Source organism: Pseudopipra pipra, chromosome 7 (genome assembly GCF_036250125.1).
Source record: "Pseudopipra pipra isolate bDixPip1 chromosome 7, bDixPip1.hap1, whole genome shotgun sequence".
Taxonomy (NCBI): domain Eukaryota; kingdom Metazoa; phylum Chordata; class Aves; order Passeriformes; family Pipridae; genus Pseudopipra; species Pseudopipra pipra.
The window spans coordinates 37,893,460-37,913,717 of NC_087555.1; the positions used below are offsets into that span (position 1 = coordinate 37,893,460).

The window sequence follows — 20,258 nt, forward strand, 5'->3', positions numbered from 1 at the left end:
TCTCTGTGCCAGGTTTTACAATTGATCCCTTGGCTGCCAACACTTGAAAGCAATTTTTGTTGTTGCTTTAAAAAAAAAAAAAAAGGAAAAAAAAAAACCCAAACTTTAAAATGGAAGATTTGATTTGAAATATCCCCTGCAAAAGATTCCATCTGTCAGGAAAAGTGTTTGGAATTGTCATCCCAACAGAAGGTGAGGAGTTAGGATTTAGAACAGGAAACAAATTATATATATATATATATATTTAGAATAGTTCTTTCTGGAAATGCCTATTTTGGAAAAGGTCTGGGAGATGGGAAGGGGTTTGATGTACTCACACGGGACGAAGCGGGGTGGAGAAGGAAGAGCATCCTCACCTATTCCTGTGTCCAAATCCCAGGAAAGCACTGGCACAGGTTGACACAAGTCCAGGAGAACCACTGTCACTGGTGTTTCAGAATTCCAGGCAGGAATGGATCCCGATGAGGGAATGATCCAGCTGAGCCGTGGGTTGGGCCCGGCTGGGAATGGAGCTAAACCAGGTACAGAGTGGGATGGGGAACAGGCTTTTCCAGCCACATCCACATCCAGGTCCACGCTGCAGGTGAGTCCTTTGGGCACTAATAATTCCCTAAATGGAAGAATAAATGGAATAAATAGGGAAGAATAAATACTTTGGGTTCAAAAATACACCCAGTTCCTGCTCAGCTGGGTTCTGCTTCGCACGTACCCACAGAACCTGCACGGGGGTCTTGCAGAGTTTGCTGTGAGGACCCAACTTTTCAGACAGAAAACAGGTTTATGGGATGGACATGTTCTTAATCCAACTTCACAAGTTCCCATCTCATCAAATCACAATCATTTCAAGCCTCTTTCAAAGAGAAGCAATTCCAAACTCTTGATAGAAACACCGCTCGTTTGCAGTTCCAGGAAAATCATTTCTTGCTCCTCTCGCTGATTTTTCTCCAGGGACAGAAAATGTCTCAAAAATAACACAAAAATTATTGGGGTTTGTCATTATCTTTCTCAATTGTGGGATTGAGCTCTCTGCTGCTGAGGAAAAAGGGAAGATTCACCCCTGAAAAATCAGGGGAAACTTTTTTCTTATCCTATCCTATCCTCTCCTGTCTTATATCCTATCCTATCCTTTCCTCTATCCTATCCTATCCTATCCTATCCTATCCTATCCTATCCTATCCTATCCTATCCTGTCCTATATCCTCTCTTCTCTATCCTATCCTATCCTATCCTATATCCTGTCCTATCCTATATCCTATCCTATCCTATCCTATATCCTGTCCTATCCTATCCTGTCCTGTCCCATCCTGTCCTGTCCTATCCTACCCAATCCCATCCTATCCCATCCTGTCTTTCATTTGTTTGATTGTGACCAAAAGGAGAATCTGCAGTTCCCAGACTTGGTCTCATCCACCTTAAGAGTTTCATCAACCAAAATAACAAATAGGAGATCACAGGTGGGATGTTGGGAAGGAATTCCTGGCTGGGAGGGTGGGGAGGCCCTGGCCCAGGTTGCCCAGAGAAGCTGTGGCTGCCCCTGGATCCCTGGGAGTGTCCAAGGCCAGGTTGGACAGGGCTTGGAGCAACCTGGGCTGGTGGAAGGTGTCCCTGCCCATGGCAGGAGGTGGAATGGGATGAGCTTTAAAGTCCCTTCCAACCCAAACCAGTCTGGGATTTAATAAAGAAACCTCTCTGAGATTTTTCTCAGAGGAAAGTGGGAGATGGAGCAGAGCCCACAGGCCCACACAGGCAGCAACTGCTTCCCAAGGTGTCACAGTAAGTGCCAGGAAAAACCTGGTACTGCCTAAACCTTTGTAATGAACAACTTGGTTATGACAGAATGAAAAAAAAAATAGAATAAAGTGCTAGAAATCAACTAAATAAGTACAACAATTTTTTTTAAATACTTTTTAAAAATGAGAACAAACTTAGGACATTTATGGAAGTACAAGTTTGGTATTTGCAACCCTAAAATAAATAAAATTAAAATAAAATAGGACGATAACTTTTATAAAACTGCTTATAAAGTCCTGCTTTAGCACCCACTGGGACCAGTTTTTGGGCAGCTGCTGGATCCAGATGTAGCTTCCAACACCTTTTATCTGCAGGATGGGAATGTCCTGCCAGCACCTCGTTTGCATCCGTACAAGGAGCGAGGTGGAATGAGTTTGTCCTGAAGTGGGACACACGTAGGCATGGAAACACATGTCCAACATGTGATCCTTGTTAAAATACTTGGAATAGTTGTGGGGGAATTAGGCTGAAGCCCAGTAATGGTGCAAATTAAATCTGTGACAGGCAAAGAGTCCTCGAGGGGGCAGTTTTAAGCTGGGTTTAGCAGAACACAGAACCGAGCTTTGCGGAGTAACAACAAACTATCTGCATGTGTTAGAAGGGATGGGCTTTGCTAAGAGCAGAACTAACACCACTGAGGGGTGTAAGAAAGGCAACAAAGCCCAGCAAGCAGCAAATTCTGAATTATTCCACGCAAATGTCAAGCTTTAGGAGCGACTGTGGATGTAAATCTCCTTTTGGAAGGCTGAGCGTTGCCATTAAGCGACTCCATATGACACTGCATCTGCCGGAGTTCTTTTATATCCTTTTATTTTTATGTGTGCCAGGGAAAAGGATTGGGAATTTCCACCTTCAGATCTTAATAGCATCATTTCCCCGGCTTCTGTTGTCTGTTGATTGAGAGTTTGGCGAAGGGATGATTATTTCTGGCAGAGGTTAAATCCGTACCCGACTTCTCACACCGTGAGTCTTCAAATGGAAATAGGATTTTGAGGAGAACTTTTCCGTGTGTTGACCCCAAGTTGAATTCCTTGGGAAGATGGGAAGGGGGAGGAGGTGCCCTGTGCCGGAGGACTCCCATCCCCTCCATATAATCAATCTATCCAAGTATTTCCCCGGCTCTCATTATCCCCAGTGCCTCCAGGATAAGAAGCCGAGAACAATCACCCATTGTCACTTTATGAAGGAACTTTTTCATCTTCCTTCCCCAAAGACTGAATTGTTAATTAAGTAAATTAAAATTAATTACGGCGTGTGTACGACAAGATGTTATCGCGTCTGTCCCCCGAACTGAGCTCCCTCTGCTGCGCCTGCACGCTCGTCCTCCGTGGAATCATGGAATGCTAGGACAGGAGGGAATGGCTTTAAACTAAAAGATGGTAGGATTAGATGGGATATTGGGAAGGAATTCCTGGCTGGGAGGGTGGGGAGGCCCTGGCCCAGGTTGCCCAGAGAAGCTGTGGCTGCCCCTGGATCCCTGGAAGTGTCCAAGGCTTCATTAGCAAGATATTCCAACAGAGCCACATTCCAGAGGACATGGATGCTGCATTTCTATTAATTAGTTTTCAGAGGAAGATGTTGCCATTAATTATCAACAACGATCCTCTTATTAACTGCCTGATAAGGGTGACTTAAGTATCCAATAAAATAATGGATCAGGAGGGAATGAAGTGTATCAGGAGGATCGTTGGACCTGCAGCAAAATGAGTGCAGTTACTAAATGAAAGCAAAGGGTAATGGCTTCCTGATTTTGATCTGAAAACTGGTAGGAGATGAACATCTCAGATGTGTCAAATGCTTTCAGAAGAGCAAATGTTCCACAGGCTGGTCAGAGCCAGGAGACTTCTCAGCATGAGCTGGGCCAGGCCAGGGAGGGACCATTCCCATCCTTCAGCCCTCCTGTTCCCACTTACAGGGAAGGCAGATTTATCCCTGTGTCTCATCCCTGAATCCAGCTGTTGGGGCACCATCCAGCTAATCTCAGGATGTTCCCCAAGCAGGATTAATAATGTGTGTTACAGAGCTGTCACTGATTATCTGGCCTTTACTATCAGGCCCATGGTGTTGTTTGTGGGCTTTTTTAATGATTCTTAAAAGAAGGAATGAGATTTCTCCTTGAAAACATGCATGAGTTAGGGGCCTCCTAAGTTCTAAATCTTAACTCTCAAAGAAGTTTATTTCAGCTTCATTCTCCAATAAAACCAAGCCCGGGTAAAGGCACAACTCCTGGTCAGAAGTTCATGTTCTCTCCTGCTCGTTTCTGGAACCAAAGAATAAGTAAAACAGCTCAAAGTTTACATTTCTCAGAAAAATAAGTTATAAAGCAAGGTTTCTTTTAAACCATCTGCTGCAGAAAGTCATCAGGACCCGCTGTATCAGGTAAATAACCATGAAACCAAAGTTGTCTTGTCTCGAAATAGCTGCTTTTAACTCAAGTTGCACATTATCTTTTTGTGTTTGAAATCTGAGAGAACTCTTCCTTCAGACAATTGCTTCTATTCAGTGTTTCAGGGAATTCAGAAACACGGGGGTGTTTGGAATCTTTTCTAGAGCATCCTCTAAGCACAGTGTTATGAGCACAGTCTGATCTCCAAAGCAAACCCAGCTAAATTTGTTCCTGCTCCCACCCACCCTGCTGAGGACTCTTGCCAGAGTTACCTGCTCACACGTCTGGGTCAGGCCTTCAGTGTTCCATGGAAATTGGATTGCTGTTCCACAAAGGCTTCCAAAGGCATTTGGAAATTTATTTCTCCCTTCGGTCTCGCTGATTTTCTTTTCCCAGCTGCTCCACAGCTCCGGTTCCCCGTGCCAGGAGGTGACCTTGCACATTTTGTGCATCACCAAGGCTAAAAGGTTATGCTTAAAAGCAAAACTTCTAGTCCCAAAGTGGTGGTGGAAGGGCTGTGCCTGTGGGGAAGCACCAGCCAGTGCCACCAAATCGAGCTTTGCGCATTCCTGGGCAGTTTTTAAGCTCCATCAGACCATATTTGACTTTTTCCCCTTTGCTCTGATTGGGACATCATCCCATGGTAGCAATCACCTCCTGATTTCCAACCTCAGAGTTGTTTTTCATCCACATGTCCTCGTTCTGACGGTTGTTCAGCTTCTCTGCCTGGATGTGTTGTCACTGATACCTCCACAGCCAGCAATCACATCCCTCTCCAGCTCTCACTCTGGGAGCAAACAAGGCACACACCTCTCATCCCTTCCCATTTGATCATTTCTCCAATCCCTTGCTTGTTTTGGCAGCTGTTTGTGGCCAAAACAGGGGATTTGTTGTACCTGGGATTTGGTACTTCCCAGTGGTCTTGGTGGTACGTGGCTGTTTCTCTCCTAAATCCCCTCAGATCATCGGAGCCACACTTGGAGCTTGTGCTCCCATTGGAGTCAACTGGTGTCTAGAACTGGTTGTTGGTTGTTTCCAGTTAATCAGACCTGATTTTAAAAGCCCAGCTTTTCTTGTTTAGGACTAGAATTAGTATGAGGCACCGGATTGCAGAATGCAAGACATTAATATAAAAAAATTAAGATGAAATTTAACCTTGCTATACAAGAAGACACTTAACCTAGAGCTTGTGCCACACAGTTTGTGCATTAATGCCCATAATTAAGGCAATGGCCTTAATTAAATTAAATTAAAGGTGGTTGACTTGCTTGTGCCATTCTTACTGCCAGTCCTGGTGCAGTGGCAGGCACCTGGCAGCTCCATGCAGGAATGTGCCCCTTGTTGAGATGTGGATTTGCCCATGGTAGAGAGAGGGATGTATTTTCCAAACAGCAGCTCCAGCTGCTTCCTAAACAACCTGCATGGAACAGTGTGGTTTGCCCTGGAATAACATGGCACGGGTATTTCCTCACTCACATTTCCCATCTTTGGAAGCTTTGACTCTGTTTTTGTTCTGAAAAGCATCTTTTATACACTATGGAGTCCTGATCCATAACTTAGAGAAGCTGTGGCTGCCCCTGGATCCCTGGAAGTGTCCAAGGCCAGGTTGGATGGGACTTGGAGCAACCTGGGCTAGTGAAAGGTGTCCCTGCCCATGGCAGGGGGTGGAATGGGATGATCTTTAAGGTCCCTCCCAACCCAAACCATTCCATGATTCCATGATCACTAGGTCTGCCCCACACCAAACATTATTTCTCAACTAAAGCCAAATGGACTTGAATTATTTCCTCAACCTTTTGTGGAGATGTTGTTGTGTGACCTTGTGCAAGTAAATGCATAATCACAGAACAAGGAGCTGCTAATGGGCTGATTTTTGGTGCTGTTTATGTTGCTGGAGGTATTGACTCTGCCACATCCCTGTCCTGTCATCCAGCACTTTCCCAGTCGGAGTTTTCCTGCATCGCTTTCCCTAAAGCACCAATTTCTCCTGGTGTTTGATTGTTTCCTGATCACCAGCTCTGGTTAGTCTGGCTCCCAGCACAAGCTTAAGGGAGAATCAGAGAATCCCAGAATCATTAGGGTTGGAAAAGACCTCCAGGATCATCGAGGTCAACCACTGACCGACCACCACATTATGGACTCACGAGACAACCCGGTGTCCTTTTCCTCTTCTCCTCTTCATTTGCTTGTTAATCCACAGCTAAATCCTCTTTGCAGTGGGGAGATCCTAATAATCTTGAGTTATAGGGGTTTATAACCTATAGGAGAAGAGCAGGGTGTCCTAAGATGGTAGGACTTACAAATCTATTGGTGAATGAAAGAAATAAAAGTCCAAAACAATGTGTTTTTTCATCTTCCAGCATTGCCATTCTGAGTATCACATTAAACTATTGCCTAAATCCTTCTTTTAATTTCCTTTTACATCTGGCAGCAACTTGCAAAACATTTCAGAATATTCTGGAAAAAAAAAAGAGAAAGTCTGTCAAAGCTTCATCTTCTCCTAGGATGGGATTCTGACAAAATATTCTGCAACAGATTGAGTTATGTTTTCTTCTCCAGCACCGGAATTGGCTTCATGTTTCATGATATGAACGACTCCAGATGATGTTCCTCCCGTGGATCCAGAGGTATCTCATATTTATATCCCAATAAGCTTCTAATATTGGAGAAATACATTGGGTTTCAGGCCCTGTGTGACAGCTGTAGCTCTTTCAATCGTTGTTATTAAGGAATATTTGCACGAGGTGCAAATATTTGCCCATATTTGCCCATATCTGTCCACCTAGACAATTTTTTTGGGCAGTTTTGACACACAGTTTTCCTCCCTGGGTCTCTGCAGAGAGTGAAGACTCCACTTACTCTGCTCAGCAAGTGGCACTTTTTGACTGCCTGTTCCTTCTTGGTTCGGCTGCAGATCAGCAGAGGCAGGAGCTGCACAGAAAATTAGAGGCTTTGTTTTAAGAAAGTTCATTGTTGCTGTAGCTCTGATCCCTCTGGCTTTTATTTCAGCCAGATAGACGTTCCCTGGCTTTTGGGATCGATGAGTGAGGGGATATATTGGGAAGTGGTGTGGGTTTGAAGTGGGATTTGCTTTGATATTTCTGTGCAGATCCATGTGATGGCTCCCTGACTCATACAGCTGAAAATAGGTAGTGATATCAACCACAGAATTCTTCACAGATTCCCCCCCCCCTTTTCTTGCTTAGTTAGCTGCTCTTCCAAAAATCCAGGTCATTATTCAAATCTGTGCTTAGATCAAAACTCCAGATAGCATCACTCTTACTCATTGATGATTCACTCTGGAGCAAATTTTGGTCCCACTGAACAAACTCGGTGTTGCCTTAGTCATAAGTTTGTTTAGCAAATCACATGTCAGGCTTAAATTAAGCCCTTGCTTAAAGCAGATATTTTTTGGAATATATTCTGGAAAGGTTGCACGTAAGATTTACATAGATAAGATTTATACTGAAAACTTGTCAAAGCAAAACCAGAGAATGAAAAATTCTGTTAATTCTGGGGGAAAATACGAACTTACGTTGTCAGCAGCAGACCTAAAGGAGCTACCTGACATTAAACTTGTTTTGTCAAGTCTATTTATAAATTAATTTTAAATCCTGACTTTTGGGAGTCTTTGGAGTAACAAAACCCCTGCCCACCACCACCCACAGGTCTCAGCATCACCACAGCCTCTGCTCTGCCACTGCTGACACCAAATCCCCATTTCCCGAGGATTTTTTGATATTTTTGATCCTCATGCCAATATCAAATTTGCACTGAATCTTTTCAGCTGCCACCATATGGCTCTTTACATTAACGGGGCCATTCTGCCCTGAGCAAGAACAGGAATGTAGCTGAAATTAGAATTTTAAAGCCAAACACAAAATAGGTAATGCAAATAAAAGCATTTCCAAAAATAGTTAGAACAGAACACCTGTGGAATTATGCTGAGAGGAAGGGCAGGAACGGAGGTGGAGGATCGGGTTATAAATCCCATGGCAGATGGAAACGGGGTTTGGTTGGATCCATCCAGAGCTCCAGCTCCTACACCATTGCAGTGAAATGACTCTGGAGGTGCATTTGCTGACAGACCACAGGTATGGTTAAAGAAAGAGAAAAATCCATTCTATTTAATATATTCAGAGCACATCCTGGACAATGATGTGCCCATGGGAATAGGCCAAATGCAGGAATGAGACTGGCAAACCACAGCCAAACCACAGCAGGATCCATTGGGAAAATTATCATCCCGTCTCCTGATGCCATAGAGACAACGGCTCCACTCTCATTCCCAGCTGGAGAAAAGGAAAAGCTTTAGAGGTGCTGGTTAAGCCTGACCAAGGCTCTGCCCTCAGTGGGATGGAGGAGCTGTTCCTCAGCAAATTAATAACCCCAACCCTGTGCCAAGACCTACAGCTCCTTGTTGTGGTTGCCCTGTCAGAGGGAGAACCTGTTCCCTTTCCAACTGGCAATGGAGCAGAACAAAACCTGTCATTAAAGAGGTGCCAGCAGGAAAGGGAAGCTGGGGATGGAACCATAACTACCCAAGTTGGAATATTTTCATATGTCCCAGGTGACACGAGGGCAGTGTTTTCTTAAGCTTGGCACCTTGCAAATGTAGTTTGGATAATCCAGGCAGGTTGGGATTACAACTCCTTGACACTCCTAGGATTTGTGGATCATTTTCCTCCGAAGGATTAACCTGTGACTTCAGGAAAAGCTCACAAAATGTCTGTGTGTTTAAAATCAAGAGAGAATTGTGCAAAAGAAATTCCTTAACCAACCACCGAATTCTTGGGGGAAAACGGGAATGGATTAATTTGGGCTCCTTGAAAAAAAAACTATTGTATTTCTTCAATTGAAGTTTTATACTGAAACTCTGATGTAATTTTCCTATTATATAACGGCATTATTTTCCACTCCTTTATTTCTCCTTTGTTTCCAAGAATGATTAATTGGTGACACTGCTCGGGTACTTGCAGGAACATTCCCAAACCCGGCCGCTCTTTTGTCTGAGAGCATTTTTGCCACACCTGGAGCAGCCAGAAGCACCAGTGTCCTGATTTGTAATCTCGTGGGCATTATTTAGGATTTCAGGGTTAGAAACTCCCGTCATGCCCCCGTCATTCCCTGATTTTCCCACGAGCAGGCGTGGGATGTCTTGCACAAAGGTTGCTGGAGCCTCCAAAGGCTCAGTGGTGAGGAGTAAAGCAGGCCAGGAGTTGGTCTTGCATTGGCTCATCGTGGGGTGACCTGGACAGAAAGGGAAATGGTGACAACTGCTTTTCTATGAGGTTTAACTACACTTGTGCAGGTGCTTCAGAAACGGTCCCCCGTGGTTTGGTCACCTCTTATGTTCTCTTAGACTTCCAAGTTGTTTTCAGCTGATGCTGCTCCTCTCTGCACTGGCTTTCTGGTAAATCCAGCCTCTTCCCTGATCACCTGGGATCACTGGAAGTTGGGTGTTTGCATGCCCTGAGAAAGCTTCTACCCAGGAACCACAAATATTCCACAAATATTACAGAGTTATAGAAGCACAGAATCAATTTGGTTGGAAAAGACCTCTGAGATCATCGAGTCCCCCCTGTGCCCCATCCCCACCTTGTCCCCCAGCCCAGAGCACTGAGGGCCACATCCAGTCCTTCCTTGGACACCTCCAGGGGTGAAGACTCTACCACCTCCCTGGATCCATTCCAATATTTAATCACCCTTGCTGTGAAGAAATTCCTCCTGATGTCCAACCTGAACCTCCCCTGGTGCAGCTTAAGACTCTGACCTCTCATCCTATTGCTACCCTGAGTTATCCATAATTTTAATTTCCAAGCGTCCAAGGCTCACGTGTGAACACTCAAGAGTTTGAAGGCATCACCTTTCCCTCACTTCCAGCAGTGTCCTCTTTCCCTGCCTGCTCTATCCCGTGCCCACAAATCAGTTCCCACTTTTCACTCTTTTCTTCCTTTTTTTTTTTAGTGAACTTCAGAGAAATGTTGTGAGAGGGTCCTGCTCTGTCTGTGCTCCAGACCTGAGTCTGGGACACACAGAGGAGGCTCCTACATATCCAGCCTCAAGTTCAGCCTTAGAGGAAGACACAGTTAGACTCAGCTGTGTGAAAATATCCTCTAAGACCAATCTGAGGTGAGACAGAGGCTCCCCAAGGCGTGCCTGGCTCCATTCACACAGTGAGGGAGCCTGAGGGGCTGTGCAGGCCCCAAACTTCCCTTTTCCTGATGACTCAGCTCTCTGGGCACTGGGCTGGCGTGTGCTCCAAACTGGCCTTTCCTCAACTCCATGTCCCATCCAGCCTGGCCTTGGACACTTCCAGGGATCCAGGGGCAGCCACAGCTTCTCTGGGCAACCTGGGCCAGGGCCTCCCCACCCTCTCAGCCAGGAATTCCTTCCCAATATCCAACCTAACCCTGCCCTCTGGCAGTGGGAAGCCATTCCCCCTTGTCCTGTCACTCCGTGCCTTTGCCAAAAGCCCATCTCCAGCTTCCAGAAGAAACTCACTGCTCTTCCTTCCACAGAGTTTGACTGTGAACCAAAAGCACAAGAGTGAAATAGCTGCATGGGATAACAGGCAAACCTCTCCCATCTTTTCAGGGAGCAATGTGGAATCATCGGTCTCTTATTTAAGAATCCAGAATCCCTGAGGTTGGAAAAGCCCTCCCAGCCCATGGAATCCCCCCTGTGCCCGATGCCCCCCTTGTCACTGAGTGCCATGGCCAGGCCTTCCTGGGACACCTCCAGGGCTGGGCACTCCAAACCTCCCTGGGCAGCCCCTGCCAGGGCCTGACCACCCTTTCCAGGGAGAAATTCCTTCTGATGTCCAACCTAAAAGAAACCAAGAAAGAAGCAAGAAGCAACCTCTGGATCCCAATCACTTTCTTGAGGACTGACTGTTCACACTTTTTAATGGTATGAAAGTGGCCACCAGGTCTGGAAAATAAAAATAGGCTTCTCATGCTCAAAACCCCAGCCCAGGATGAGATTCTCACTCAGCACCACTCAGCAGTCCCCCCATAGGGCCCCATGTCCAGCTGCCACGATCCCAGGATGTGTTTGGTGCTGGTGCAGCAGAAGAGATTCCTGAGCTGAGCACTGTTGTCCCTGAGGAAGCAAGAGCTGGTGTAAAGGTGTGACCTTGCTGGAGCAGCTCTTGTAAAGCACTTGTGTATTTATGGAGATCTGATTGCATGTGGAGCAGGAGATTTCAATGAACAGGCAATTTGGAAGTGGGAATACGGTATCAGCTTTGCTGTGACTGATGTCTGCATAATGAAAGTGTCTTTTTTTGTACTGTTTTCTTTAAAAAAGCCTATTTGACAAGGAAGTACAGGAATGTGAAGCTTGAATACATCTTTAAATCTGCATGTTGATTGCATAACTTACAACCAGGACTAAAAACTTCCTTTTGTTATTACAAACGTGTGCCCTGAGTACTACAAAAACAGGATCACCACTGTTTGTTTCCAACGTAACACTTTCATTTTCCTTTTGACTCCTCTTGCAAGTGAGGTAATATTTCTGTTTCTTGGTGCCCGGCAACGTTGCTGAGAGACTCTTGTTTTTCTGTGATGGCTTTCAGCCCCATTTTGCAGAAAAATGTCACAGGATGACACTGCTCCCGTACAAGTGACAATAAACTTCCCTCTGATTTGCATCAGAGAGATAAAAGTAAAATCTTTCCCTCCTGGGGAAACACCTCCTGGCTGACACCAGGGGAACTGCTTTGAGGAGACCTGGGTCGTTTCTGCAGCGGGAAATGGTTCTGCCCTGGTTGGAGAGAAGCACTGGGGACATATTTGGGTTTTAAGGGGTTGTGGGAGGACTTCAGAGATTAAAAAGGAAAAAAAAAGACTGAGATGTGATGATAAAGGTCTGGTATTTGCAGATAGAGGAACAAACCCTGCTAGAGAAGGTCAAGTTTTGTTGGTAGAAAAGCATTTGCCTGGACACCTTGGGAAGCCTTGGGCTATGCCCATGCAAGGTTTGGATTTTCTTGGAATCTCCACTGAATATTCCTGCTCCAGTGAGTGCTGCTACTCCAGATCAGCCCATGGTATCAACCTCAGAGAAAGGTGGGCAGGGAAAACGTTGCCATTACTAAACAGTAAGAAAAACTGTTCTATCCAGGGCACTAACTCAGAAGACAGCAATTATCAAGGTGGGTTTGTTGGGTTTTCAGGTAAGAATGTGGCTTTAGAGTATTTTAAAAAGTGACACTTGGCATATTTCCTGATTTCTTGCTTTTATCTAGTGGAAGGTGTCCCTGCCCGTGGAATTAAATGATCTTTAACGTCCCTTCCAACCCAAACCAGTCTGTGATTCTATGATTTTAAACCCACTATTCTGACTTTATCGATATATTAAGTGGCAGGATGGGGTTTGATTTTTAATTTTTTAATACAAGCCGGGGGAGCTCCCAGCTCCTCAAAATTCCAATAAATAAATAAATTAATGTCTCGGGTTTGCCTCCTGAAGTGTGAGATTTTGGGATAAATTCGTATACCTTTGTGAAATTGGTTATCGTGATTTTTCTCTGCTAGGACTTTCTAAATGACAGCTGATAAATCTCTCTCTCTTTAAGGCCTATTTTCCAAAACTTAAGGCCATAAATACAATCCTTATTATGTACTGCTTTTAACAGTATATTTCTGGTTCCAGGCACAAGCATGTTTTTCCTCTTCACTGGTCACTGCACTGTGAAGTCACATTTTTCCTGTGGTAAACCCCCAGATTTATGTGGTTTTGGGCTGCACTCGTACAGGTGCTTAATGGCTTTACTTGATAATTCCAAAGCAAATGAATCTGGTTTCACAATTGCATTGTTGGTAACACAGTTAGAGTCAAGAGCAGGTTTATTTTTTGAGTGGGAATCCGAGATTTTCCAGCACAGGAAGCAGCTGCAGCAGGTTCCTTTAGAGAGCTGCCGGCCCTCCCGTGCCTGTGGTAACCCTCACACAGAAAGCACAATTCCCTTTCATTTTAAACCTATTTCTTGACACAAATAGTCCTGACACAGAACTTTCAAATCAGGAGCTTCCTGCTGCTTTTCATCACGTTACCTTCCTGCTATAACATGGGGAATCAGCCATTTCCAGAGCTGCCCTTTTATTTCGTTTTATTTGGTGTCTGTTGCCGTCGGGCTCGAGATTTTAACTCCATTTTCAACTTTTTATCATTTCCATTCAGAGCTTTCCATCTCCCAGGAAGCTATTCCACTCTAGATTGCAGGTTTTGGCTGATAGGTTTTTTTTTTGGTGACCTTAAAGAGGAAAATGTGCAGGCTGCCAGTTCCCTCAACTCTTGGAATAATTGGAAATAGAAATGGTTTGGAATGATACATTAACTGTGAGCATTAGCCACTAAGCATGCTTACTAGCTACTTTGATCAAGCTCTTTTTTCCTGACAAAACCCCCTTTGAAATGAATAGGACAGAGGTTCCTTTCACTTCAATCAGAGTTCTCAGACACGAGGAGAAAGAAGGACTTCATAACCTTTAAAAAGACTCCCCTAGTCCATTCATGGATCTCCTGGAAAGCTCAGCACTTTCTCTTGTGCTGGAGTTACTAAGCCAGCCTCCTGGACACTTTTAGGCTCCCTTCTAGTGAAGATTTCCTTAAACATGAGATCAAATCCCTCAATAATAAGGCTGGAATCTGGGATGTACAATGGCAGCAACACCAGGAATATTTGAGAGCGTGGATTCATCAGCATCACTTCCCTAATTGCATCCTCTGAGTCTGGAGCTGGCATGGAGCAGAAGACAATTCTTCTGAACACTTACTATCTTGATTATTTTTGTGTATTTACAGTCAAATCATTAGCACCCTAAAAATTCCAGTTTATCTTTTAACACCCTACAGTCAATCAAGGTGTCGAACACCCCACAAGGCTCAACAACCCTGTGCATTGTCAGGGGCCAAAAACACTTCTGGACTCTCTGTTTCTGTATTTTCTGTGCCCTTTTTGTTTTTTAATACTTCTTGTACTTATAAGGTAACAATACAGAACATAGGACTGCCCATGCCATGTCATATTGCAATAATGTACACAGAGATAATTGTCTCTAAGTGATGCTCGTGCTTGGAGAAGATTAATGCAGTGAGAGGGAAAAACACCCAAAAAACAAACAACAGAAACAACAACAATGAAACAGGAGACATTTGCAGAAAAGACCACCAGGCTTCAGGCAGCTACAGTGAGAACAAGGATTCCTTGTGCTAAATGTCACTGTGGAGAAGCAGAACCAAAAGCCCCCGAGCCTATGTGACTCTGACATTTCCACTGATACAGGTGCTCAAGTGAAATCTGGGGGGTTTCACTCTATCCAGTGCTCAAATGTGCATATTCAACTCCATTATCTCTACAGAAAACACAAAGACAAGTCAGAATTCAACTGCTGAACAAACAATTTCGTTTGAGACGTGGTTTCCTTGATTTGTGCATCAAAAATAACTTATTTTGTCTACAGGTGAGGTACAGCTCATGATTTTTTCACAGCTAAAACTCTTCAGAAAACCTGTAATATTTTACCAGAGGAAAAGATCAGATTATGCACTTAAAAGATTGATGGTTCTGGCTTAAAGCTAAACTAATGTAAGCTGAAACTTTAGTTTTGCCCATGTTCAGCTCTGTGCAATGGCTTTTTTGACTGCATAAAAAACCCCCTCTTTATCCTACAGGGCACCATTTTAAAAAAATTGCATTGCTTGTAGAAATAAAATAATGGGATGAGTTTAGGACTAAGAGCCACCTTGAGGGTAAATATGTTTCATTTTTGTTCTTTTTTTTTTTTATTTTATTTTTTAAGCAGTGAAAAAGAACAGAACATGCACACAAAGGGAGAAGGCTATTATTATCTATTGTTCAGCTGTGCTGACTGAAAGGGGAAACAAATCTTAAAGCAGTGTGTAAAATGCCTCTTTCTTGCAGAGAAGCAGAAAGAGGAAAGTTCTTTCTGTCTTTCAACTTCTCAAGGAAGTACTTCAGGAGGAACTGCCTGTTCCACTCAGCTGCCTCACCTTTCCACATGTATGTCACCTGTGTAGCGGGGCTGTAACACACTCCAGGTAATGGAATTTTTATGGAAAATACAGCTCATGCAGAAAGGCATCACAATGGCTCTTTGAAAATGCCAACCCTCTGCTGCTACCAATTAATCATGAGTCACTTTAGGGGTATCAGACCCATTCTGGCTGCTTCTAAAAGGGTGCTGAGCTATAAATTCTAGGCTAGAAACCATACAACTGTTAAACATTTATGTCTTCATCCTAATCCAATCAAGAACTGTATGAATAGAAAATTTTAAAGGGAGTTATAAATGAGCTAAGTATCACTCTTTTGTTCTCTGTTGGTTTTCTCATCACCTTTTCTCGTCACCATTTGCTCACATGACTGTTACTGAACATTTACCTGATGTTTTCATAGGAGTTAATCCAATTTCCACATCTCTTTCCCAAGCTAATTTGGGTCCGTGGCTGATGAACGTAATGTTCTTGCTCTTTCTTTTTGCCTCCTGTGTATTACTGTGCTTGTTTCATCTTCCTTCTCTCTCTCTCTAGCTGGCATAATTCTTTATTCCTCATTTTGTAAATCATGTGTTTGTCAAGAACAGTAGTTGCATTTGCTGTATAAACCCATGTAAATAAAAAAATGCAACAGGTAAGTAAAAATGAATGGCAATTTAGAGACTAAACCTATTTTTCCTAATTAAAATCACAGCTGGCACTGTGATCCAAATGGTTAAGCTTTGACTAAGAGTTTTGGTTTGATTCAGAGGCAGAAGGTTGCACTGACGACTCCTGTGAGAGCTCTGAGGTGAAGGTGAGTTTAGTAAACTAAAACATGACAAGTTCCACTTCAAAATGAGGAAGAACTTCTTTATATTTAGGGCAGCCAAGCACTGGAATAGGTGCCCAGGGAAGGTGTGGAATCTCCCTCTCCAGACACATTCCAAACCCACCTGGATGCTTTCCTGTGTCACCTGCTCTGGGTGCCTCTGGTTAAACTGGATGATCTCCAGAGGTCCCTTCCAAACCTAAATATTGTGTGATTCTGTGGAGAAAATAAATAAATAATTGAAATGTGCAGGCACGAGTTTGTTTCTAAGTCACTCAACTCTTCTGACAAGCTCTTTTTATTGCTGGAACACTTGAGGTTCACACCAGCTGACGAGCTGAGGAGAGGAACCAGATGGTTTGTCCAGAGAGCAGGGGACACTGTGGGGACACTGTGGGGACACTTTAGGGACAGGGTGGGGAGACAGTGGGGATACTGTAGGGCTATGGAGACACGGAGGGGACACTGTGGGGAAAATGTGGGGACACAGAGGGGACACTGTGGGCCATGCCATGGACACCATGAAGGCACTGTGTGGACACTGTGGGGACACAGCAGGGAGACAGCGGGGACACTGTGGGGACATGGAGAGAATACTGCGGGGATACTCTGGGGACAGTGTGGGGGGACAGTGGGGACACTGTGGAGGTACTATGGGGACACTGTGGGGACATGGAGAGGACGGCAGGGACGCTATAGGGACACTGTAGGGGCATTGTAGGGACATTGTGTGGATGCTTTGGGGACAGTGTGGGGAGACTGCGGGGACACTGTGGGGACACGGTGGGGATATTGTGGGGACAATGTGGGGACACGGCGTGGACACAGTGGAGAAACTGTGAGGACATTGTGGGGAGACAGTGGGGACGATGTGGGGACACCGTGGGGACACTGTAGGGATACGGCAAGGACACCGTGGAGACACTGTGGGCACTCTGTGGGAAGACAGCGGGGATACTGTGCGGACACTGTGCAGACCCAGCGGTGGCACTCCCGGGACACTGTGGGGCCCCGGCGGTGACAGTTTCGGGACACTGTCCGGACACTCCGCTCTCCTCTCGCTCCCGGTCCCGCCGCCCCCCTCAGGCTCCCCGAGGCTCCCTCAGCCTCCCGCCCTCGGCTGCGCGCGCAGCGCCGCTCCCGCCGCGCGGGCTGCCGGGACGGCTGGCGGCCGTGGTTAATGTCCGCCATGTTTGCCATGGCGCAGGGAGCGGACCGAGCGAGCCCGGCGCGGATCTAGGGCTGCGGGGCGTGCGCGGCGAGCTACGGGCGGCCCCGCCGGGAGCTGCGCCGGGGCGGCGGGACCCTCCATGGTGGCGCGGGCGCGGCGCGGGAGCGGCTGGGAGGCGGCGGCGAGGCCGCACTGAAGGCCCCCCCCCCCCCGCCCGCCCGGCCCCGGGGTGTTATTGTGAGGGGGAGACAATGAGCAAACTCTCCTTCCGCGCCCGGGCGCTAGACGCCGCCAAACCGCTGCCCATCTACCGCGGCAAGGACATGCCCGACCTCAACGACTGCGTCTCCATCAACCGGGCCGTGCCGCAGATGCCCACAGGGATGGAGAAGGAGGAGGAATCGGTAAGGGAGCGCGGCGCAGGGGGGGCACCATTGTTTACAGGCACCCCCCGCGCGGGCGCCGCCGGCCCGTATTCACCAAGCGCGCTACGCCCGGCCCGCCGCGCCGCGCGCGGGGCGCTGCGCAAACGGCGCAGCCTCGGCCGCGCTCCGCGCCGCGAGCGGGGCCCGCGCCGCCGGCCGCCATCTTCTGTGCGCGTCCCGGCCGCCGCAGCGGGGCGAGCCGCCGCCGGGAGAGCGGCCGTGCGGGACAGCGGGGGCACGGGCGGCACGGCGGGAGTCGGAGCTGCGGGGCGGCGCGGGATGCCGGGGCGGCGCGGCGTTGTGCCGGAGCGGCTCGGGATGCCGGAGCGGTGGAGCTGCAGAGCGGGGTGCCGGAGCAGGGAGCTGAGGTGCCGGGACAGCTCGGGGTGCTGGAGCGGGCGCGGAGTGCCGGGGCGGCTCGGGGTGTCTGTCGCTTCGGGGTGTCACTTCGGGGTGTCGGGGCGGCACAGCGGCTCGGGGTGCCGGGGGTGCCGGAGCCGCTGCTCGGAGGTGCCGGCTCGGGGTGCTCGGGTGTCGGAACAGCCCGAGGTGCCGGAGCGGTGGAGGGGCTCGGGCTGTCGGAGCCGCTTGGGATGCGGGATGTCGGAGCGGGTCGGGGTTGTCGGAGCGGCTCCGAGCGCTCGTGGTGTTGTGGACTAACGCTGATACTACTCTCGGCCGATCCTGTTGTGAGTGGCTGTCAACTCGCTCGGGCTGGGGAGGAGGCGGCGGCGTGGAAGTGCTGGGAGCAGCGTGCTCTGCTGTGGCACCGCACGGGGAGCGAGCGGATCCCTGCCGGCGGATCCCTGTCGGAGGGGCAGCGGGATGTGTCCCGGTCCTCCAGCCGAGCCCGGCGGCCGTGCCGCGTGTTGGGCTGTCAGTCCCTGCGCTTGGAAAAACACTGTGACTGGTCAGGGGATGGAGGGGACAGCCCGGCACTCACACACTGTGACCGGTCAGGGGATGGAGGGGACAGCCCGGCACTCACACACTGTGACCGGTCAGGGGATGGAGGGGACAGCCCGGCACTCACACACTGTGACCGGTCAGGGGATGGAGGGGACAGGGACAGCCCGGCACACACACCCCGCACATGTGGGGCTGGAGGACACGGCAGCTTTGGCTCCCTGCGTGAGGCAGTGTCTCCGCACTTGTAGCCACCCCCGGAGTTATTTAACACCGATGTTCTGTGCTGCTCGCTGTGCACGCCGTGTCAGAGGCGTCAGCTGGACCCTTCGCGTGAAGTGCTGGACCTTTAAGTGTTATTTCTAAGTCAGCCGGCGCGTGTTCGGGTTCGATGTGTGATGTGTGTTCTTCCCGTAGTGTTATGGGAGGGAAAAGCTTTTGTGCAGTTAGGTAAATGTGAGTTTCCGGGGTTTTTGGTGAGCGGCAGGACAGCTTTGAGAACGCTTGCTTGCTTTCCGGTGTCCTCCCAGTGTGCTGGGTCTCTGAACATCTTTTCTGCCCGAACGAGGTTTATTTCCTCGGGGTTGTATAAGCTCGGAGCCTGTCGCCTGATGTGTCTGTACTTGCAGGCAGAGCCGATAGTAAAGGCACCCTCCCGAATTTCCTCAATGAATCCGTGTCTCCGCCTCAGCCCAACCTCTGTGCCTGTGGATTGGCTTTTCCGAGGTTACAGCTGTCAGAGGAGGCTCCGTGCTTCCCTCCTTGGTTTTACTCACCTGACTGGTGATACTAAAAGCGATCTGTTTTATCATCGTGGAGTTTTGTTTTCTTTTCCTGTTTACTATGTCTAATACACTGGGATCAAAGCTTCCAGTAATTCCCAAGGAGTAACTCTGCTAGGATCTGGGATTGGAGTTAAAAGGAACAGCATTGTGGTACTAATGAAGCAATATTGGAGACTAATTTGGTTTTCTCGGTCTTGAAGGTCTACCTTGCAGTGCCGTGTTTGCATTTAATATCAATGCTAATTTTTAAGTCTTATTGTTACTTTGATAAATCATGTTTTCTTTTAAACCTGTCAGTGGAAAATTGCTGTAAGAGTTCAGGCAAACCAGCTGCTCGTGGGCTGCTTAAATAACCGAGGAGATTAGATTTAGACTTCAGTAAAACCGAAGGAGCATTGTCCTAAAAAGTTGCTTTTCTGTGAGAGTGAGGTTTGTTTCCTCTGCACTGACATGTGGCTCTATTTAATATATTATGTAATAGTTCCAAAATGAAACGATGGGAGCAATACATAAGCATAGTGCTTGATGCATCAGCCAGGCAAGATTATAAATTCTGCTATTCATAGATTATTCAGATTATTGCCATGGAGTGATGGTGTCAGTCATGGGGTTGCCCTTCTTCCAGCATTGCAGAGATAATTCTTTAATGTAGTTTTTTTGGGGGGGTGATATATAAAGCCCTCCTAGGCAAGGCTGTTGTAGATGACAGTAAATTAAATATTGGAGAAATAGCTAAACAGCTTTAATTCACAGCAGATACTGCTGTGATCAGTTTGATGTATTTTGAAAGGGACTTTTCAGGGGGGAGGGGTCTCTACATCCTCACTTCTGACATCTCAGTTGCTCGAGTGTCTCAGGGCCTTTTCCTAGCTCAGGTTTTTGCTGGGGTGCATCTCATGAAAGGTGTTTGAACCCTCAGGGGGAGCTGCTGTTTTACACTTGCTGGGTGGAATCA

The 20,258-nt window shown here is 47.2% G+C and overlaps 1 protein-coding gene and 1 long non-coding RNA gene across 4 annotated transcripts in view; one reads left to right on the plus strand and one right to left on the minus strand.

Moving 5' to 3' along the window:
* The window catches only part of LOC135417467 (uncharacterized), a 32,825-nt gene extending 15,189 nt beyond the window's left edge, over positions 1-17,636 (minus strand). For both annotated transcript variants that reach the window (XR_010432052.1, XR_010432051.1), the window contains exons 1-4: positions 17,520-17,636; positions 16,141-16,232; positions 15,591-15,804; positions 318-610 (exon numbers count right to left, since the gene is read on the minus strand). This is a non-coding gene — a long non-coding RNA (uncharacterized LOC135417467). The remainder of the gene's footprint in view (positions 1-317; positions 611-15,590; positions 15,805-16,140; positions 16,233-17,519) is intronic.
* Positions 17,315-20,258, plus strand: part of EPC2 (enhancer of polycomb homolog 2) — a 37,748-nt gene continuing 34,804 nt past the window's right edge. Inside the window, exon 1 of one of the 2 annotated variants that reach the window (XM_064661662.1) lies at positions 17,315-17,591. In XM_064661662.1, coding sequence (XP_064517732.1) covers positions 17,439-17,591 — 153 coding nt within the window. In that variant the 5' untranslated portion in view covers positions 17,315-17,438. Of the gene's footprint in view, positions 17,592-17,902; positions 17,981-20,258 lie in introns of those variants that run through there. The other variant, XM_064661663.1, reaches the window with a different exon arrangement.